The sequence below is a fragment of the Lottia gigantea genome, assembly GCF_000327385.1.
Source record: "Lottia gigantea unplaced genomic scaffold LOTGIsca_10, whole genome shotgun sequence".
In the NCBI taxonomy this organism is placed as follows: domain Eukaryota; kingdom Metazoa; phylum Mollusca; class Gastropoda; family Lottiidae; genus Lottia; species Lottia gigantea.
Window position 1 is genome coordinate 2,741,261 of NW_008706747.1, and position 22,009 is coordinate 2,763,269.

Genomic DNA, 22,009 nt, shown 5'->3' on the forward strand with positions numbered 1-22,009 from the left:
TTGCATACTGCCCCTTTAAGAAGTATTACAATAACCCTTTTAAAACTAATTCCGTTTGATCAAGTAGATACATAGATGTAAATAACATATTCTAAAAATACTTTTAGGAAGGTATAATTCATGAGGTTATAGACTATGAAAATTTGTCCCTTGAACGATTATAACACTTTTAATCACTCATTTTAGACAAATTTATTTTGATTAAGTAGATATATAGAAGAAAATAGCATATTATCGGAGGGTTCGTCACGTACAACCTATAACGTTTTCAATAATCATTTCATCTTTTTTTTTTTTGCACACCGTCTCTTTGATATGCATTATTTTTGGTTGCCGATTGCAATCGCTCCCACTGAAAACAAAGCTGTAAGTGGGTGTGCCTTTCGGCTCAACCTTCGCCAACGTTCGTAAGCTTCATTGAGAGTGGGAGCACTCTCGTCCCTATAGTCCCTATAGCGTTTCTATGCCATGCAACCCTCCCTTGCCCTCTCCCAAGATGAAAATTTTGGATAGTGAAAGAATGGTCTGTGCCCCCTTGGATAATTTTGTGGCCCTTCCTCGCCCCAACCCTCCCTCACATAGTGTTTCCTTCAAACGCCACTGGCGTCTATCTTCTTGAAGTAGTACGGGTGGCGAACTGGTTGAATTGATATAACAAACAAATAAAAAATAAATTTTATGACAAAACACTACATTTCTTACATTGTAGTGGAACAAACAATCTGATTCAAATTAGGTACAATTTCGCTTCTTTATCTCTTTATAATTTTTTATTATGTAGGTCTCCTTTGTGATCTATCGAGATTTACACCAAGGTCACATACTGGCTGGTTAGGTGGTAGATGACAAGTTAACGTTCGCTCCCAGCGGATGCTGATATTACAAACTAGGTAGTTGTTGGTAGTCGTAGTAGTTGGTAGTTGGATTGGTTCAAATTGGATGATTCTGTGTTGTTGGTTTGGTTGTTGATTCTTCATTAGATCTGGTCTGGTCGAATGACATGGCGGTGAAACTTGGCCTGGATGGTGTGGCGCGAGTTACTTGATCTCCTTCATTCTTCCAAACTCGTTCTGATCATGGTAATTCTTGTTGATTGGTAGTCGTATGGTCACATACTGGTGACGTTTCAAGCTATTTATAACCAATCATGTGCCACTCTCTGGCCAATTAGAATCAATTACAAGCAAATATCGGCAGTCTCATAATCTCATTGGTCATATTAGCTCTACTTTGGGTTTCGCTATCCCATAAGTCATAGCTGATGATTAGGCATGACACGCTTCAGTAGGCCCAACGCGACCCTGGTATAAAATCTTTTTAGATTGAGAGACCGACAAGAATTAAATGAAACGAAATTGTAATGTTAAATTTTAATTCGATTGGTTCCAGCAATTTTTCCTTCCCATTTTAGGCTTTCTGAAATAGAAAGATGTCAATGGAATTAAACCTTGTAATATAAAAACTTTGTTAAATGTTGTGGTGGTTGTCGCTAGAGATACGGGATATGTTGATTCATCTGGCACACCTGATGTCATTTTCCGACCATCTTTCAGAGAGTCTACATAGCTCATATTGGTCATTTCTGTATATTTATCATGCACGTTCATTCCAATATATGATCCTTGGCCTCCGTAGCCTATAAATTGTCACGGCTTAGGGGAAGTAACTTCATTTTGTGAGTGTCGTCGGTTTAATTGGCTAAGACTGGGATAGAGGGAGACAACTCCAGTTTATAATGTCATTTATTTAATTCCTATAATCTGTACCCTATTATTTGTCACGGCTCGGAACAACGGGAAGTAACTTCATTTTGTGTGTGTCGTCAGTTAATTGGCTAAGACTGGGATAGATGTAGGCGTTGTTAATCTGGTTTAGGTCAAAAGGTTAATTTTACGAACGTTCAAGAGGGCTGTCGTTAGACTCTAACTGAAGTGGCTATATTCAAAATTAAAGCTTATATAAAAAAAGGAACAGAAGATTGGTCTTATTTTAATTTGACTAAATGAACTTGAGGCTCGAACAAAATTTAAAAACAACCATACGTACCGTTCCGCAAAACGAAGCGGAGCCAGTTGTCTCAAGGCAGAACGTTTTTCCTTGTGTTCCGATGAATGCAAGATCCTCGTAAGAGTGGTAACCCATTTTAACACCAGTATCCAGACCATTCGGACAATTTGCGGCACCTGCCCTAGTTTGGTACTGGCATATTCTGATGGAATTGGTGAACAACAACGGTGCTCGGATATGGTTGCATGTACTTGCTAAAAAAATATCAAAGTTTTTTGGATGAATACCTGTAGTTTTATGGATAATTACCTTTTTTATCGGATTATAGATGGATTTTGTTATCTCCTTATAACACCCCGTGACGTATTTATGGGGTGGGTCCGAGGGCTGAGGCCTGTGAAAGGTCTGATTTTAAAGTTAAATTTAAACCCTCTATAAGCTCAAAAGTCATGGGAAATCCGTTGGCATCTGGCCTTTATTTCTCGAAAAAAAAAAAACCAAAGCACTTACGTCTGAATCGTGGACAGCCAGGCTGTTTGCTACCACCATTAGGATAAAAATCTACATGTCCTAACGGCGAGTTCTTCTTCCAACCAAAAGCTGAAATAATACCCACTCTCATGATGAAAGTTTCTGCGTGGCATTTAAAGACAAAGACTCTTGCAAGCTACCGTTTTTAAATGATGTTTTACGCCCTACCTTCTGCTCCAGTTATGCAGTGTGCGAGAGAAATTTTATAGGATAGTGTCATTGGAATCTTTAGGAACGTACAATGTCTGTTGAACTTCAAAATTGCAAGCTATTACGAACTGCATCTAATACCTTGACTTCAATAGCCACATTGTACGTATGCAAGCGAATACAGCCAATCGACAGAAAGACTAAACAATTTGACTTCGTATGTAATCGACGGCTATGATTGGCTGTATTCGGTAACGTACAATGCAATAAAATCGCTACATTTACTAACTTCCGGAATACAAGAAAAGCGGATATTGCAGTCAAGGCATAAGACGAAGAATACATAATAATGTTAATTGTTAATAGTAATAGATTGTGAAAATACTTACCAGATCTGAACAAATTCCCGTCGTTAGTATGGATGATGTCCACAAATTTGGCGTCAGATTTATCGAGTCGTTGATCAGGTTTACTGTTTGCGAACAATGGGCCCGCGGGATCCAGTCCACTGATCCTACCAATTATCTTGCCCGTCATACTCTTTACGTTTTTACCAGTGAAGCCTGAACAATGAGCTCCAAGACTGTGTCCAATCATATGTATCTTGCTTTCAGGAATAAGCTTTTGGTAAAATATAGCTCGTATCAACTCAGCAGTTCTTAAGCCAACATATCTCGTGTTATGGGCAGCATTGACGTACAACCTCCAACCCGAACGTTTAGCCCCTTCTTTCCAGTTGACGACAATAACGTTTAAGTTGTCAAACTGGAACCATAAAAAGGGATACAAACTAAATATTTGCCTAAATGTCTTTATCTAGCAGTCGTTGCAAATCCAGCTGCTTTCAGAATATGTCAACTGCTTTTAGAATCTACCAGCTACCGCCAGTTGCTAGCAGTTGTTCAAAATCCAGCTGCTTTCAGAATATGCCATCTACTGCCAGTTGCTATCAGTCTTTGAAAATCCAACTGCTTTCAGAATCTGTCAGCTGCAGCCAGTTGCTAACAGTCGTTGAAAAACCAGCTGCTTTCAGAATCTGCCAACTACTGCCAGTTGCTAACGGTCGTTCAAAATCCAACTGCTTTCAGAATCTGTCAGCTGCAGCCAGTTGCTAACAGTCGTTGAAAAACCAGCTGCTTTCAGAATCTGCCAACTACTGCCAATTGCTAGCAGAATCTGCCAACTACCGCCAGTTGCTAACGGTCGTTCAAAATCCAACTGTTTTCAGATTCTGTCAGCTGTCGACAGTTGCTAGCAATCGTTGAAAATCAGAACCGCCCTCCCCAAACTCACTGAGCCCCCTTCCCCACCCCCTCTTTACTTTCTCAACTTACCTGTAGAAGTTCGCTTTTCATATCCTGTACCCATTCACCATATCCACTATCAGTAAACCCATGGATTATAAAAACGGTTCCTTTATGTGAAGACCCACTTATAAAATTCTGTCCCAAATTGTCTGGTTCTATAAATTCGGGATTTTCTTTGTTTTGCCGTGTGTACAGCATGAAATCAATCGGGAAAGGACCCGAAGCACCTAAAATAAAAGACACTGGCAGTCGTTTTGGGGTCTTGCAATTTCATTAAAACGATTTATGACGTCACTTTTGCAAAAAACTGCAAAAACCACAAACCTCTGATTGATGCAAGTCAATGCGAACAATACACATAGAAAGTTTAGAAAATCTCTTTACAATCCCATTAATGTTTTTACTTTAGAATGTAAAAAAAATCACAGAATTTTAACTCTTGATTAGACAAACTCTTTACAATCTCCTTATTGAGTTTACAGTACTCACCCTGGTCTTCCAAATCCTCCAGTTGGTCGTCTCTCAATTCGTCCTCTAAAGATCCGTCATTGTAGCCATCGTCCTCATAGTCGTACTCGTTATTACCTTCGCGTTCCGCGACACCGTCGACCTCATAGCTGCTATCGCCCCCAGCACTATATTGCGAGTCAATCACCGTTATACCGGGATTGGGTATTGCAAAAGGTGGTAAGGGATTATATGGAAGGATTCCGGGTCTCAATGGCTGAATGGGCCTTAATATTGGTCTTAAAATCGGCCCGGGTATCGCCAAACTGTCAACAATCGGCAACAACACAATCAAAAAAATTAATTGCATGGTTGGTTGCGTCGAATAGATTCCGTCTTGCCTTGAACGTTAAATCGGACGTCCAACTGCGAACCGTTGCAGGAACAACCCAACCAACGAAGAACTCCTTTCTCTATGATAAAAAAATCGAGATGTTGAGAATTCCATTTTATAGTTTAAAAAGACAAATGATTTATATTTCTTTATGAAGTTTCGAGGAAGTTTTTAATCACATTTTTTTTGACATTTTTACGATAATAACCAAAAAATAATCAAATTTCCATCGCTTCAAAGAGGCATCATTAAAGGCACAAAAACTCATATTATGTTTGTTTTTTTATATATATATATATGGACGTCTCTTATGACCGAAAGGAGCCGCGGTGGCTCGGCGAGTTAGACGCATGCTCGCTAACCTGAAGGTCCGGGGTTCAATCCAGGCATAGATCAAGATAAAACCTTAGAATTTTTTAACCCGGTCTCCCTATGTCAGTGATGCAGGAAAGAGGGACTGCCGTTCAGATGGGACAATAAACTGAGGCCCCGTCTGCTACAGGCTAATGTCGCTGTTCTGGCAAAATTGTACACTACACAGAAAAGAAGGACGTAAAACTCCATTCATTCTATTCCATTCTAATGCACAAGCGAATACAGCCAATCATATTCTTCGATAAGAAGCGCAATCAAATTGAGTACCGTTATTCTATCGAGGGCACTGATTGGCTATATTCGGTTGCGTACAATCCAATCAAATCGCTGCATGTACAAAATCCATGAAACAAAAGTTCCTAACGCAAGTTTGTAATAGTTGTGAAGATATCTTCAACGAAAAAAACACGAAAAGTGCCGGATGATGTCAAGGTTTTAGACGGAGTTCGTAAAACCCTGACAAATAAGTCGATGGGCTTAAGTGTTCATATCGTCTTACGCAATTTTTATATAACAAGCTGTCAGGTTCAGATGACTTATCAAAATCAAAACCGTCACTATTGTGGTCATAAGGATATACCAAGTGAAATAATAGTATTAACTTATCAAAATACGACAGTCGGATATTTCGTAATAATGCGAGGGTCGACTGAAAAGTTCTCAACATAAGTGGGATATCTGAATCACAGTTCAATCCATCCAGTGATGGCTCTGAGATCGGGGGTACAAATAAAGGGAGGGGTAGACTGACTCAATGGGGGGTGGGGGTAGCAGGGTGCTGACAACTGTCGAGGCTGAGTTAAAACTCTGTGGAGTCCCTAGGCTCCCATGGAGCATCCGAGATTTTTGAAAATTTGAATTGATTTGGTGCATTCGGACATATTTGTAGGCAAAAGCGTTTAAAAATCCCTTTTTTGAATTTGTCAAAAATAAATTGGGGTACAATTGAGGGTTCGAACCATTTTTCTATGGGAGCAAGTTCGCCACACTCGCACTCTGCCATCTGCGGTGGAAATGTAGTTCCGACTCTGTAACCCTGTAGCACGCGGGGCCTTGGCTCATTGTCCCATCCGAACGACAAGACGCTTTTCCATGTCAGACCCGCTGACCTGCATCACTGACAGGGGGAACTGGGTTGAAAAATACGAAGTTTAATATATATATAACATACATGCCGTGGACTCATGTTTCGGATAAACCATCCTATTCAGGATAATTTTTTATTAGAAATGGGGTTATCTTTTCAAAATGAAAAAAAAAATATAAACCATTTCACATAATTCATTTGATAGACGCTTGCTCACTAACCTGAAGATCCAGGGTTCAATCCATGCATAGGTCGAGATAATACCTTCAGATTTTTCAACCCGGTTTCCCCCTGTAAGTGATGTAGGTAAGGGGGGCTGACATGGAAAAAGCGTCTAGTCTTTCGGATGGGACAATAAACCGAGGCCCCGTGTGCTGCAGGCTGTGCACGTTAAAGATCCCTCGACAGTTGGAAATCGAAAAAGGGCAGGCTAATGCCGCTGTCCTGGCAAAATTTCCCTCATTGCACCCTGCATGGCGTTGCCCGCCTTCATTAGCCCACATGGTGCAGAAAAACTCCATTCATTTCATGATTTATTTGATATTTTGATTGATATACATAATGACAAATATAAACTTAAAGTAAAGTTCAAATTTAACAAAAGAACAAATTTCAGACATTTAAAAAAACATGAAATAGATAAGACAGTTAAAAAAAATTGAAAGTTCAACACATTCTCAAAATACAATTTCATTTTTAATGTCAATTTTAAAATCATAGTTAAAAAAAATTGCATAAGGTATGCTACGCATAAATTACCCAAGGGGAAACTAAAATTGTTTATACATAAAAACGAAATTATGTTTCATAACTTTTTTCATTCTGTGAGTAACTTTCCACCTGTCATTCACGATCTGTATAAATTCTTTTGCAGTTCATGTTCAAGGTCACTGAAATATTCAACAAATCAAATAATCTTGTTAATATTTATTCTGTAGCTTTTTGTATGTTTGGGTTTTTTTTTGTGGATGACTTTACTTGCTATTCATAATCTGCAGCAACTGTTTAGAAACATATGTTCAAGGCCACTGACATATTCAACCAATCAAATGCTCTGTTATATAAACTACTGGGTAGACAAGGCTTCTATCTCTGACAAGGGGAGACTACTGGGTAGACAAGGCTTCCATTTCTGACAAGGGGAGACTACTGGGTTGCCAAGGCTTCTATCTCGATAAGGGAAGACTACTGCCTTGCCAAGCAGTGGCAGAGCCAAAGGGGGGGGGCAGAGGGGGCAGGCCCCGAAAGCAAGTTTTTCGGGCAAAAATCTCTCAACTATATTAGAAATTCAGGCAATTTCAGATATTTCGCCCCCCTCGGACATAAACCTGGTTCCGCCACTGTTGCCAAGGCTTCTATCTCTGACAAGGGGAGACTACTGGGTTGCCAAGGCTTTTTTCTTTGTCAAGGGGAGGCTACTCACCATAATATCCAATTCACCATGGTTCTGCTAATGTCCAATAAAAAATGTTTTTCAATTCTTAGCATATTCGAAATTCTAAAATAATAATAAAGATCCAGATTTTCAAATGAAATGAGTCTCTGCAGTTCATTGGCTTAAAGAGCATCAGCAGTGAGCAATGAGGTTCATTTTGTCAAAACATTAATCCAACTCTTCATAATTTCCAATTGTTGAGGAATTTTTTATATGTCTGTAGCATGGAGAGCCTGTTTATTGTCCCATCTGAACGACGAGACGTCAGTCCCTCTTACCCATATCATATGGAACATACAACAGAATGAAGGTCAAGGCTCCAATTTTAAAGTGATTAGGGTTAAAGAGAAATTTCAAGGCACGTGTCTCTTTAATCTTACCTTATTACTCCAGCTTGAACCTGTGAAAAAAAGATAAAAGAATTTTGTGAGTCATAGTTTAGTCTTACACTCTAAGCTTGAGAGCTATTATTTTTAGGAGATAACTGCACCTAATTGGGCTAATAAAGACCGCCAACATCATGCAGTGTGCAATGAGGGAAATTTGGCCAGGACAGCAGCATTAGCCTACTCTTTTTCTCCCAGTGGAGTAGTAATAATAATTGGAAAATTTTTGAGCCATATTTTCAAACTTTCCATGAATAAATTCTTTACCTATGGAAGGCGGATACAGTCGAGGATCTTGGTTACCATTCTTTAATCTGGCCCCTCTTCCAATTCCCTCAAATTTAAGAATCAAATCTTCTTCATCATCAGACTCTTCGACTCTTGAGATCTGTGTGTCAGGATTTGCAAGACCCCTTTTGCTGCCAAGCCATCCATGACCAAGCACTTGTGGTACACTTGCTAGTTCCATTACTTTGGGTTCAGAATTTGCAGGGACTTTTGGTGTACCTTTTCGAATTTCTTTGGGTTCAGAATCTGTAGGAACTGTTTTGTCATTCAAATTTTGGAAAAGCTTTTCATGATCAAGTACTTTTGGTACACCTTTTGGGGTCGTTGCTATGGGTTCTGAGTTTTCAGGAACTTGATTTTGTCGTTGTGAAGTATCTGCTGTCAGTGTGCTTTTGAGGTGAGTATTTGCAGGAACTCTTTTGTCATTCAAGATTTGGGCAAGCATTCCCCGACCAAGCCCTTGTGGACTGACACCAGGAGACCGTCTGGTGTTCAAGGATGGTGTAGCGTCCAAGCCAGACTCTGCTGGGATTTTACCCAAGATGTATTGCGCTAAAGCCCCACGACCAATGCCTTGTGAGAGTGGACCATGAGGAGAAAGAGTCTCGGGCTTTGGGGCATGACCTGTTGGAGATAGATTTGGACTGTTATTTGAAATAAGGTATTGGAGAATGGCTCCACGACCTGCTCCTGGAGAAAGCTGACTGGAAGGAATTTTTGGTGGTACAAGATTACCACAATTTTCTGATGAAGAAATGTCTTTTTTATGTTTATTTTCAGGCGAACTGAAGTCGAAGTCCCTAGATTGAAAGGGGCTAACTTTTGGTAGTACGTCTGTTTCCAAATTTTTGTTCGTCTTTGAAATTGCCCGAGAATTCAGCCCAGTATTTAGATGGTGTCTTGAGCCCTTATCTAGGCCCTTCCTGACTTTTGCCCTTACATCTTGTGTTTCATGTTTAACTTTTGCCCTTACATCTTGTGTTTCGTGTTTAACTTTTGCCCTTACATCTTGTGTTTCATGTTTAACTTTTGGTCTCACATCTTGTGTTTCGTGTTTAACTTTTGGTCTCACATCTTGCGTTCCATATTTCATTTTTGGTCTCACATCCAATGGTTTGGAATCGGAAATTTCATGCTCCAAAGTTTCACATGCCAGTGTCTCACGAATGCCGGAATTGTTTTGATGCCCAAAATTCTCAGGTGCTTTGCATCGGCCACTTGGTCTTGCATCTGGTAGTTTGGAATCCAAAATTTCATCCTCAAATGCTTCACTAGCAAGTGACTCTCCAATACCAGAATCTTGGAGGATTCGAGGCGCTGGTTGTCCTGGAAGTGAGCGACCCTGTTTGACGCCTGCCATTCTTAAGGAATATTGAAAGACGCTAGGTGCCTGCTTCGGTTTCCTGACTGGCGTATTTTGACGTCTGTCTCGCCCTTGATGAGTTCTGGTAGATCTCCTGTCTTCTGGGTCGTTAAATTCTACTTCTGAAAGATCTTGGACATCAATGCCGGAATCCATCTCAGATTTTTCACTGAAAAAAATAAAGCAGATTCTTAGGTAGGGTTAGATAATAAAACTTGAAAGCTGAAACTTGGTTGACTCTCAACAGAGCTGGCTGAGGCATACGGAATATTGGGGAGGATTTTTGGAGATATATTGGACTCGTTATTATCCTTTGTAATATCATTAGGCCTACAACTAATTTTCAAGATAAGGGATCTGTTTTTTTTTTGTCAAATTACATCCAGGCATGGCTTAATGGCACCAAACTGAAAACGGTCAGTCCTACCTGATATTATCAGGAACCATATTGGGCGCTAACTGGTAGATATTTGGTTTTACATCATCAACATCATCTGGAAGAAAGAACAATTTATGCCAGAAAATAACATAATGTTCGACCATATTGCTTTAGAAATTTACAAAAAAATTATTTGGTCTTTTGTTTTGAAGACCAAAAAAGTATTAAGAGTCTGAGATTGCAGTTTAATTGATGAAAATGCCAACCAATGAAAACAAAAACTTTCCGAAATATGAATTTGTAGAGGGGAATGTTTAAAACTGAAAGTAAGTGTATAACTAAAGTAAAATGAACATGTGTTATATCCACGGACCCAAAGACATTCAATGACACAAGATTGACAAATATTATTTTGAATATTCATGAAATTATCGAGAATTTTCTTTTTTTCAAATGAAACATAAGACGGCTCTCATCGCTATGTTTTACGCTAAATTAAAAGCGACCTACCATCATCCCAATTTTCAGAGCATTTTATATCATATGTGTTGTATTCTGGGATATCTGTACAGCCCTTTAATTTCACCCTGCCGAAGTTATCACTCTGTTTCTCTAATTCTGAAAATTTAAATTAGATACATTTATTGTAGAAATTTTTATCTTTGAATTGAATCAGAAGAGCATGAAGTCAAACTACTCAACAAAGACGGACTGAGCCAGTCTAGGTTTCATAGGGCCCTCATCCCAATGGCCAACTAAGTATCTCATCCCAGCCTGGTCATTTCTGTAACCTTACCCTATCTATACTCAATTTTCTCATTGGATTTGGGCTATTATATTGAGAATTACTGTCCTTCTGACCCTTCTAAGTCTGCAGACTGTGTCCAGTGGTCTAACACCTCAGTTTGGCTTGTTTGGCCCAACTACTCACCGTAATTTATGGCCTTTTCTGCCACGACTCTAGTGGGGCAGGTAGTTAAATGTTGTCTGTAGTCTGATCGAGGTATAATGTGTATAGCATTGTATGGACAGGTTTCAAATTCTGTTTCATTTTTCTACAAAATATTAAATAAATAAGAAAAATCTTAAGTACATCATGGACAATTTCTTCTATCATATTAGTTGTCCTGATGAGGTTCTTATATCTGAAACATGTGATAGCAATAAAATGAACTCTGTCTTTTTCTTTTAGTGTTCTTTTTTTCCAGTTAAGACTTACCTCTTTCCCTTTTCTCCTCCAATCGGCCTCACCCCACAAGTTTCCTTTCCCTCTTGTTTTAACTACCCCTTGACCCTTTCTCCACTCAGTTCTGTCTTCCTACCTGAGCTTATTATTGAACCGCATGCCCCCTCCTCCCTCTTTGCACCTCTCATGTCCTCTATTTCTACTCACTCCTTCAACCCTGCCTCTCTATCCTAAAGTCCAAAACAGGCCTATTTATACAGAACCCTTCCGCTTTCAATAAATGTTATGCACAAGTACTATGGTTTGCTGCCCAATAGGGGTGAACAAAACAATACAATATCTATCTTTCTGTTACTTTTGTTCTCCCTTTGTACCCTCCTCTTCCCTCGCCCAGCTCCCCTCGGACCCCACAAAAGCTCCTCTCCGAACCCCCCCCTCCACACACACTCTGTACTTACATGAGGACATCTAATGAGGTGTTGTGGCATACGTCGAACTGTTATCATCTCAAATTTATTGTATGGACAGGGAATGCGTTCATCTGTATCTTGTTGATTATAATGAGCCATTTTGTATTTAGACTTTTTTTTAGTTTCAGTCATCAGCTTAAGCGTAAAAGCCTGTGCAGCTGCAGCATCTGCTGTGATCCATATCCTTATTTAAAAGAAAGCTTTCAATTAAGGCATAAAGCATTACTTTGATGAGTTGTGGTAGAGCATAGGGGCTTACATTATATCGTTTTCTTCAAACAAATAGTGGTCATGAGTTCTTGACTTGGTCAGTGTACAAACTCTGCGGACCTTGAACAAGTCATCTTTCTTCATTATAAGAGTCAAAGCAGCTGTAAATGGGTACAGATAATCTGAGTCGGAACAATGCTTGACCAAGTTGTTTGACCAAGGACTGCAGGTCCTGAGGAGGACCAGCTGGTAGAAAGGATCCTTTTAAGTTGTGAACTTAGTTATTTTCTTTATTTCTTTATCAGTGCATTAAGGATGAGTCAGAAACCTTCATAAGTTTGGACTTTTGGATTAAGATCACTTAACCTTATGTTTCTATTTTTATTTTTTTGCTAAAAATGAAAGTAGAGCGCAAGAGATTGATATGTTTCGGACTAACAATGAAGTTTTCATGACGATTCAATAGCTGTGGTCTCAAAATTCAAAAACTAGAGAATAGATAGAATATACCTTATGTTATTTTTGTCTTTGATGGAGCATGTTTTCTCTCAGATCCCTAACATTTGAGAGAAAAGGGGTAACTTTCTCCTTTCTTCGTGGCCAATTTCAAGGAAAGATAACTCTGATTGAACTTTACGAAGGGAAGTAACTCTCCTTGAAAAAATCAGACCACAATGAATTTCTTTTCATATCGTTTTTTGGGGAATATTAATGGGGCCACATTTCGCTAACTATTTTCAACCCAATAATTTCAAGGCTACATAAGGAATTTGCAACCTCTTGATTAGCTGCAACAACTTCAGCTGTCAGAAATCCATTTATTGAAATATGAAGCAGGTTGCTAACCACTGGTATTTGTGCACATTTAGGGACAATTCAAAATGAACATGACCAGTCCACTTTATCTTTGGGTAGTATAAGTAGTAATAAACACAATATTGTCATACTTGTAAAACTATTCATTCCCATATTCTACCCCCAATTAAAATAGACCATTCTGTGGCTGCACCCACTTTGGAGAAGAAAAAAAACAAAGGTTTTGTGTAAATTTTATTAGAAAAAAACACTCCTGCCCTTTTCCCAACCCCCCTTCATATTTCATTCATTCATTCATTCATCCACAGTATACAAAATAAATTATACAATTCCAAACTTAAGACTCTTCTAATATACTTACCAATATTCAAAACTTTGCCAAAAGACAAAAAATTAAAATTGAAGAAAAATTGGAAAAATTTACAAAAACATAATTAGTTTTAAAACTACATAGAATGTTTGCTATGTGCACACATGTCAATCACACTGTCAGTCATTCAGCTCCTCCCCCTTTGCCCCGCCTCCAAGATGAAAAGTTGTTGTCCCTGAAGTAAATATTCATTGCATGGATAACATTGTCGTAGTCTAATTTTTCCCTGCCCTACCTACTATCCCCACCCCGAAATTTAAAGTTCCTTTTTGTCAACACAATGTCAAAGTGGTGAAAAAACATGGAAAATATGTCGCAAATCCATAAGTTTTAAAGCCTCCAACCAAATTCCTAAACTTTTTCGAACATTTCCCATTGAAATCCGCCTCTTCAAATTCTTATCCTCGCCCCAATTTTCTTTCATCCAATACAAACATCGACAACACATTCTTAGGTCTTGTAATTTGGCGCCATTGTCTTGAACATCCTGAAATTGTTGCAGATTCCATAAAGTAACCTCTCTTTCCACACATTTTTGATATACAATTCAACGAGTTGATAAATTTTCACGTTAAGAGCTCACAAAATATTTTTGGATTCCACAATTACGCTTTAAAGCTCTTTCATTTCCCGAGTCCACATTTTTAAGAGCTTAAATATGGTTCTATAAACAAATGAACTATAGGGTGAAGAAATAGTCTCACAAAGTCATTGTGTGATAACCTAGGCTACTGGTAGTCATGATTATCACTTAAAGGAAAACGAGAGTTTGGGTCGATTGTTTTTCTTGTTTAAAACCATATCTTGTTCGCGTTTCGTACGTTTCTTGTCCTCCTCCTCAAATTTTTGTTTTGCTTCCAACATTTTACGCTGCTCTTCGACTAATTTTAACTGTTCCTCGGCCTGAAATTTAAAAATTGTGAATTTTTTTATCAAAGCAACAAAAACATCCCACCTGTCGAAAGATTTCGAACGTGGACACAGGCCTCAAATAAATGAACAACTATTGGCTATTTCAAGCTCTTTAACCTGCATCACTGATGGGAGAAACTAAGGTTTGCGTCATTGCTGCCATTTCTGAACTTGCATCCCATGATGCAAATCTCAAATGACAGAGACAAAAACGTACCAATTTTTTCTGAGCCTCTTCCATTTTGCGGTTGTTTTCTTCCATAATTTGTTCCAATTCCAACCGTTTTTGACGTTCCTCCTCCTACAAAAACCAAAGTTGCAATGCTAAAATCCAAGTCAGAATTTTACATCCATAACAAATTTTTCGATGCAGACTTAAGATTATTTCTTTAATGGTTTTTTAAATTCATATTACTTAGTTGCATGCTAACATAGCTAAATTCAAAATGGGGAAATTTAACGGAAATAAATGACTAGATTCTAAGAGGGGTTGGAAAGATTTCAAATCCTTGAAATATATTCTGATTTTGGTCGAATGAAAAATGAGATTAGAAAATTTTCGAAGATTTGAATCTTTTCGAAATAGAAACCTGAAATAAAACAGAACATATTAGTGAAACGAAATGTACAAATATCTGTTTATGGTTGTTTTGCGTGCAATATGTAAATACAGGGCTCATAGTGTTACCTCTCTTCCATACCGGCGTACATACCAAACGGCCATTTTCTGCAACAGTGTTTTCTCATTAACCATCCTGCAAATCTTTCTCACTTTCTCATTGAGGTCAAGAGTTCATGATATGTAGGTCAAGTTCATAACAAGTAGGTCAAAGTTCATTTAGACTTGAGGTCACAGTTCATAACATGTAGGTCACTGAGATTCAAAGACACTGCCATGAGTTCTTAACTTGTGAAGGTCAAAGTTCATTACCACTGTATATGAAGGTCAAAGTTCATAGCTCTAGAGTCAAAACTGAAGTAATGAACACTCAGCAAATACCAATTGATGCATAGGTTCAAAGTTCATGGCTGATGAATGTCAAAGTTCAAAAGAAAAGGTCAAAGTGCAGATCAATCTCAAATGAGTACAACAAAAAACGAAAAAAATCCCTCTGACTGTACAGTCTTGAACACAAACACACAAACCGCCTTTTTAAAAGAGTCTTTGTTCCTTTGTGTCGATGGGAATGCAAAATGACGAAACATAGCAAGCAAGCAAGCATACTTTCTTTTACTCGTATCTGACAAAAAATTTAAGGCTTATACTTGCGTAACATTTGCGTATTAAAATTCTAACAAAAATAATCCACTTGAGACAGCCAAAAGTTGTCTTTTAACCTACAAAACTCTTTGGTCAAAATTAGTGAAATCTTTTAAGCTTATAGCTTTGAAGTGATAAAAACTTATTTTAAAATTTGTGATACGAGCTAAATGCTCATTTGCTGAAAAGAATTGGGTTTAATTAAGGCATTAATTCATTATAACAATGGCTAGCTCAGAATGCGATTCAGGACAGAGTTCTTAGAATTTTTTAATTTTGGCTTTTGGGTCAAAAATGGAATAATAATGCTTATGCTTAACTCTTACCCAAAACTGCAAAAATCTTGAGCATAGCCCAAGGAGCATACTTTTGGCATACCTTATTTTCAGGCCACAAAATTTTGTAGTATTTAAATAGCTATGCATTGATGAGTTGGCCTTTGCATTTTCTAGAATACAAATCCGACAAAGTTAATATTCTTGTGATAAAAAAAATCTTCAAAAATTTTGTGGCCCATCAGAAATATAGAATTCGTTGCAGTGATCCAAGATTACAAAACAAAATTACAAAAAAAAAAATGTACAAAATAGTCATTTACAAATATAAATCTACAAAAACTTAAATGCTGATTTTACAATTTTCTTAAAAGTCTACCATTACAAAATCTTTAAATATCAGAAATTCTTGGATTAATGCAGAAATAAAATGTTATCAGGGAATCGAAATTATTCTTTTTAATTTGGGACAGAAAAGAAAAAGTTTCAAGGATTGCCAAAAATATCTCGCATGAAAATCTGTCGGAAGTAATACCTCTTTCACTTTCTGGGCTTGCACCTCCGCCTCCCGTTGTTTCTCCAGCTCTGCCAACATTTGTTTTTCCATGATGGCCTTTGCTTCCTCCACCCTCCGCAATACTTCCGCCTCTATCTCATCTTTCCTTCGTTCTAACTCCTCCTCAACTCTCTTAGCAACCAATTCCTCCACCCTCCTAGCAACCTCTTCCTCGATTAGTTTTTCTTCTAATTCTTTTTGACGTCTGAAAACAGATACCAAAATATTAGTCCAGTATATTAGAGCCCTTTAAAAAGAACATAACTGCCAATGTTCGCCAGAAGCTGTAACTAACTAATTAATGCCATGGTAAGTGTGCAATGCTTAGCAGTAGAAGAGTTTTAGACTTACGGTACTAATAATGGTCAGAGCAAGTAAAACCGCAAATTAAACTTTAAATGCACAAGCACAAACATTCTCATTCTAGGACATATTCAGCTCACAGTTACAAACTATTTGGAATTTTGGCATGGAATTGACTAAACTGGGCTAAAACCATTCCCAACAAGCTCCCTCTATTTCCATGATCTAAGCTTATAGAAAGCACCTGAATGTCTGTTAGATATCGAGCTTGACACTTACATTAACCTCTGCTTCTCAATTTCTGCCTTTTTCTCCTCCTCTTCCCGCCTCTTAGCTCGTAATATCAGATCATCATCACTGCTGGAACTACTGGAGGATATAGATCTCTGTTTTCTGAAGAAAAAAACATGGAGAATCTTAGGATGAAACATAACACAAGTCTTATAAAAAAACTGCATAAAACCCAAACTCGAAATTCAAAACAGCTTAGCAATACATTAGTAGCAGCAAATGAACTATTCATATGAGGAAGTATATCTTATTCAAGGTGCGTGAAAGGGCATGTAGTGATACCCACTTTTTCAATTTCCATCCCTAATGTTCTCTCTCCAGTTAAAATTTCCACCCTTCTTATTTCAACAATAATAGTTATTTCTTCACTGCCACTTGAATGAATATAAGCTGAAGACTAGAGTGTCTAGAGTATATATCTATATAACCCCCAAATGTTATAAACCTTTCATAATTTAATGTGACAAGTGTTTATATTTGACATTTAGCTGTCAATCAAAAACTCGGCAAACTGCATTTGAATACTGCTATATAATATGCTGCATGCATAGCCATTAGCATATCAAATCACTTTTGAAAGACACACCCATCATTCACTGAATGAATGAATAGGGTATGGAATCAAAATCCCCCTTCAAAGTTCATCCGGTCGGGATATCTTAATCTTAAATCTTTCTAAAAGACTGGCGCAAATAACAAAATGTTTACTTTTCGGCTCTTCTTTTTCTTTCTCTTTCCCGATCTCGATCCCGTGACCTCGATCTGTAACGACTACTTCCATGGCGACTACTTCGTTCTCTAGACTGCGATCGCGATGTATTTCGTCGTTTTTTCTTATTTCTGCTATGTCTGTGCCGACTTGATGATCTGCTCCTACTTCGCGACCTACCCATGGCGATTTATGTTGAAGAAATGACACAAAACGTTAGGAAAATTCTCTTCACGTCCTTCTTTCAACAATCCAATATGGCGGATGAAATTGGGACAACAAGTCTAAACAAATCGACAATTTAGGAAATTTTTAGAAAATATTCTTTGAAAAAAGGTCCAAAATGTTAATTAGTTTGAAATAATTTTGTTTTTACGTTTTTTCTACTCAAATTATCATTGACTTTGCTCTATTTATTCAAAAAATTTCAATGAAAATGTTACTTTTATCGGATAGTTTGACTGCCAATTCAATTTAGAGTTATTTCCCTTTACCAACATGGAGGATAATCTGATTAAAAATCGACCTTTTTTGCAGATTAATTGGCAAGTTTCCCTAATTGATCAAATGCTATTAGCTGATTAGTTGTCCCTCTGTGTTGATTTAGTTATTGTTGTGAATTTCCAATTTATTGAAATCCAATCAGATCAGTCGTCATGCTTTGACTTGCAATCAAAGAGCAGATCTCAGTCCTCGATTCAGTACAGTTCATTATAAAACTCCCAAGCAACACTGCGAACTGATTCAAAACTTATTTCAACTCAACACTGACAGTGGTTCAACTATGTCGCAATACAATGCCCTATGGTAGATTTTGGTATTTATATTAGGTAAATCAAACTTATTTTGGTGTTCATTGTTTAAGATAAAGTAATGCCTAAAAGGACATGGTAACTGTAACTAAAAGGTGTAAGACTTAGCAATAATAACAATCTATCCAAGTTTTAAATGCAAGAAGCAGAGGAGAATTTTGGGTGATTTAGAATGAATTATTTAAAAAAATAGACACTTCTAAGGCTTGGTTGCCATTTCAAAAGTGAGGCACTTTAAAGTTGATAAACTGAAGCACACTGTGATATATGTGCCATCCTTTTCATTTTTCAGATTTAACCTGGAAGGTCAGCAATGTTCAGAGTTCGTCAGAAGCTGATAAGAAGAGCAGTTGTCAATCAAACTCGAAGCAGACACGCATATCCTAGCAAAGATGTCCGAAGGCTGTTTATAGAATATTTCCAAAATCAGCATGACCATCTGTTCGTTCCCTCGTCGTCTGTTATTCCTCAGCGGAAAGGAGAGGGAACTTACTTTACAAATGCTGGCATGAATCAGGTAATGAAAACGGAATTGGGAAAGTAAAGAATCATATTCTTGTTTGCATACATCGTCTCAGATAAGACGGTAATTCACTTAATCCAAATAGCTTTGTATGAGGCAGCGAATTTTAACCATGACACTTTATCAATAAAGAGATTGGATTATTGTTCTCTTTATGCAAACAGCGTTCATATGAGTTTTGCATGTGTGTTCACATTTACAATAAAAAAATAAAAAAAAAGCTAGGGCAGGCTGTGATTGGCCTTTTTAAAGATCAAGTAACGTCATGAATATTTATTAGCAGGGCCTCTATTCAACTGCATCATCACTCACCACCACCCATAGCAACGGCAGTAAGTGAAATCACCTCAAATATTTTTATTTTCTTTAGTTCAAGCCCTTGTTTTTGGGAGCTGTTCCACCAGGCAGCCTAATGGCCAACTATAAACGAGTGGTCAACAGCCAGAAATGTATCCGAGTTGGCGGCAAACACAATGACCTTGATGACGTAGGTCATGACCTTTCACACCACACTTTCTTTGAGATGCTTGGCAACTGGTCATTTGGAGATTACTTTAAGGTAATGTTTTTGATATGACATGGCTAGTTAGTAGTCTATGAAAAGTAAAATCAAAGAATAGGACAAGATTTTTGGTGATAGAGCTTGAAACTTGACTGTGGCATCATTAATTTTCTTACCTTAAGAAGGATTCCAATCCACCTAGCAGACAAAATCCCAAATCTCCACTAACTGTGATATTTCACTGCCATAATTAGACCGTGGTCAGGAGTCTAGAATCATAGCCTGGCATTTGTAGCTCTAGATCAGACATGTCTGGCAACTACAACTAAATGAAAATCCCTGTTTGCCAGAAGGCTTATTTCATAGCTTGTCAGTTTTTAGCTTCGAATCATGATTGACAACTATGGCCAAATTAACAGCCCTGTTTGATGTTTGTTATTCTTATTTAGAGAGAATCCTGTAAAATGGCGTTAGAATTACTCACTGATGTTTACAAGTTACCAAGGGAAAGGCTGTATTTTACCTATTTTCATGGTGACGCTACTCTAAATCTACCGCCAGATATTGAATCTCAAACAATATGGTTGGAATTGGGGTGAGTTCTGGACAATTTTCTGGAGGTTTTTTGTGGGAAACTGTCAGCCAAAAATCTACTTTAATAGCTGACAAAGCTGAATATCAGCTATCTGTATCACTTTTCAGAACTTAAATCAAATGTCCGATTCAACTGACACATGTCAATTGACACATGTTGTGGACACACGTTTCAGATAAACAACCTTCATCAAGACAGCTTTATTGAACATAGGGGCTTACTTGCTAAAATTGGACTAAAATGTACATTATTGATAGTTATCAGACTGACAGGTTTTCTCATTGCACACTGCATAGCATTGCTAATTTCTATTAGCCTAATAGGTTTCGAAAATGGGGATGTAAAACTCCTTTTCATGCTTGAAAAGGTTTCCATAGATTTACAAAAAATGCAGATGTATGCAAATTAATTTTTTTTGAGAAAAAAGAAATTTAATGTCCATATACTGAATTTTTATTCTTTTTTTAAGGATTCCAGAAAGTCAAATCCTACCATTTGGTATGAAAGATAATTTTTGGGACATGGGTGATACAGGGCCCTGTGGTCCGTGTACGGAGATCCATTATGATCATATTGGAGAAGGGGGCGGAGCTAAGTTGGTCAATATGGATTCGTCAGATGTAGTTGAAATATGGAATTTAGTCTTCATGCAATACAACAGGTTTGAAATTCTCTTGTTTTATTTGTCAGAATTTTGTCAAATATCCGTAAGATCTTGGACAAGTTTAAATTGGAGTATGATTTGACTAATATTGACAGACGCTAATGGCTGCTGTCCGGACAAAATTTCCCTCATTGCACACTGCATACCATTGTAAATTTCATTTTCCCAGTCAGGTGCAGAAAAGTAGACATAAAACTCCATTCATTTCATCTTCCTTTCAGACAACCTGACCAAAGTTTACGCCCACTGGCCAATCATCATGTAGATACTGGGTTGGGCTTAGAAAGATTGACAGCTGTCTTAAAGGGAAGTAAATCCAACTATGATACCGACTTGTTCTCTCCCTTGTTTGAGACTATCCATGATGTAAGTAACTGAAAGGTCTTCTTAGTAATAATAGAAAATAAAGGGAGACCTAGTAATTAGGTCATTTTGGTAGTGCAAGACATTAAGACCCCCCTGTCTACAAATTGTGCACATTGAAGACAATGGTAGGGCTCGATTGGTGAGTTCTGAACATGTTCTGTCTGTTCCAATTCTGGCCTCAATCGTTGACAAATTGTTCATATGTATACAGTCTTATGTTTATCTTTTTCAGATTAGTGGTTCTCCAGAATATGGAGGTAAAGTAGGTCCGGAAGACGTGAACGGGCTAGATACAGCATATAGAATATTAGCAGATCATTCTCGGATGTTAACTGTAGCTATTGCTGATGGGCTGATACCAGGCAGAGAGGATCTTGGGTAAGGATGCGTTCTATTATTGTTTTGGACTCCGCTCTTTGAATGAGTTAGTTAAAAGAAACAACCATTCTAACTAGGATAGCATCACTAAGTTCCCAAGGCGCTGATCCGTTGACTTGGCTTAAAATGAGCTCTTATCAATGGTGTTTAAGGCAAGTAGGGATGCCGATTTTGGCTTTATTTGCTGGACATGTCTGAAAGAGTTGCTGAAATGTCTGACAGTTTGGATTTTGATTCTTTTTAGGTCTAAGTTACGTCAGATTGTAAATCGTGCCTTACAACAAACTACTGATGTTTTTAACTGTGATACTAGTTTATTGATCAGTCTGGTTGATCAAGTCTCAGATAGTCTGGTATGTTCTAGCCTTCTCTACTTTTATCTTATATGAAGTCTTATACACTCCAAGTATGAGTGAGAAAATGCTTCTGTCCTGGCAATATTTCCCTCTTTGCACACACTAAGGCCACTGTCCTGGCAATTTTTTCCTCATTGTACACTACATAACATTGTCTGTTTTTCTTTCTTTGGAGCAGAAAAGTAGGTTTATTTCATTACTTTTACCAATTTATACTGATATATTTTTTTTTCACAGGGTGAAAGTTACCCAGAAATCCCTGAAAATCTTCCAAAGGTAAGAAGTTTGTTTATTTTTTGATGAAT

The 22,009-nt window shown here is 37.7% G+C and overlaps 5 protein-coding genes across 5 annotated transcripts; 1 reads left to right on the top strand and 4 right to left on the bottom strand.

Moving 5' to 3' along the window:
* Positions 1-2,530: 2,530 nt before the first annotated feature.
* Positions 2,531-4,205, bottom strand: LOTGIDRAFT_96166 (hypothetical protein; the record flags this gene model as incomplete). Its single annotated transcript, XM_009046178.1, has 3 exons — positions 2,531-2,624; positions 3,089-3,453; positions 4,023-4,205. Coding segments are annotated over 3 exons (642 nt in total), but the record flags the coding sequence as incomplete, so codon positions are not given.
* Positions 4,206-6,820: 2,615 nt separating this feature from the next.
* LOTGIDRAFT_229992 (hypothetical protein) lies at positions 6,821-12,614 on the bottom strand. Its single transcript, XM_009046179.1, has 9 exons — positions 12,526-12,614; positions 11,794-11,989; positions 11,081-11,204; positions 10,660-10,767; positions 10,198-10,264; positions 8,387-9,939; positions 8,114-8,133; positions 7,722-7,796; positions 6,821-7,188 (listed from the first exon to the last, which is right to left on the bottom strand). The coding sequence occupies exons 2-8, from the start codon at positions 11,935-11,937 to the stop codon at positions 7,773-7,775; spliced, it is 2,040 nt and encodes a 679-aa protein (XP_009044427.1). The 5' UTR covers positions 11,938-11,989; positions 12,526-12,614; the 3' UTR covers positions 6,821-7,188; positions 7,722-7,772.
* Positions 12,615-13,948: 1,334 nt separating this feature from the next.
* LOTGIDRAFT_109391 (hypothetical protein) lies at positions 13,949-14,390 on the bottom strand (the record flags this gene model as incomplete). The annotated part of the gene is made up of 2 exons (XM_009046180.1): positions 13,949-14,104; positions 14,331-14,390. Coding segments are annotated over 2 exons (216 nt in total), but the record flags the coding sequence as incomplete, so codon positions are not given.
* A 218-nt stretch (positions 14,391-14,608) lies between these two features.
* Positions 14,609-17,761, bottom strand: LOTGIDRAFT_211719 (hypothetical protein). The gene is made up of 3 exons (XM_009046181.1): positions 17,508-17,761; positions 16,788-16,901; positions 14,609-16,410 (listed from the first exon to the last, which is right to left on the bottom strand). Exons 1-3 carry the CDS (start codon positions 17,690-17,692, stop codon positions 16,086-16,088), a joined length of 624 nt encoding a protein of 207 aa, XP_009044429.1. The 5' UTR covers positions 17,693-17,761; the 3' UTR covers positions 14,609-16,085.
* An 872-nt stretch (positions 17,762-18,633) lies between these two features.
* Positions 18,634-20,982, top strand: LOTGIDRAFT_109240 (hypothetical protein; the record flags this gene model as incomplete). The annotated part of the gene is made up of 5 exons (XM_009046182.1): positions 18,634-18,837; positions 19,214-19,402; positions 19,795-19,940; positions 20,410-20,616; positions 20,841-20,982. 5 exons carry the CDS (start codon positions 18,634-18,636, stop codon positions 20,980-20,982), a joined length of 888 nt encoding a protein of 295 aa, XP_009044430.1.
* Between the last annotated feature and the right edge of the window lie 1,027 nt (positions 20,983-22,009).

Coding starts and splice junctions, on each gene's coding strand:
- LOTGIDRAFT_229992 (XM_009046179.1), bottom strand. CDS start 11,937: ATGACTGAAACTAAAAAAAAGTCTAAATACAAAATGGCTCATTATAAT. Junction 10,768..11,080: donor AGAAAAGGCCATAAATTACG/GTGAGTAGTTGG, acceptor TTAAATTTTCAG/AATTAGAGAAACAGAGTGAT. Junction 10,265..10,659: donor CTCTGAAAATTGGGATGATG/GTAGGTCGCTTT, acceptor TCTTTCTTCCAG/ATGATGTTGATGATGTAAAA.
- LOTGIDRAFT_211719 (XM_009046181.1), bottom strand. CDS start 17,692: ATGGGTAGGTCGCGAAGTAGGAGCAGATCATCAAGTCGGCACAGACAT. Junction 16,902..17,507: donor AGAAAAAGAAGAGCCGAAAA/GTAAACATTTTG, acceptor TTTTTTCTTCAG/AAAACAGAGATCTATATCCT. Junction 16,411..16,787: donor ATTGAGAAGCAGAGGTTAAT/GTAAGTGTCAAG, acceptor ATCTGTTTTCAG/ACGTCAAAAAGAATTAGAAG.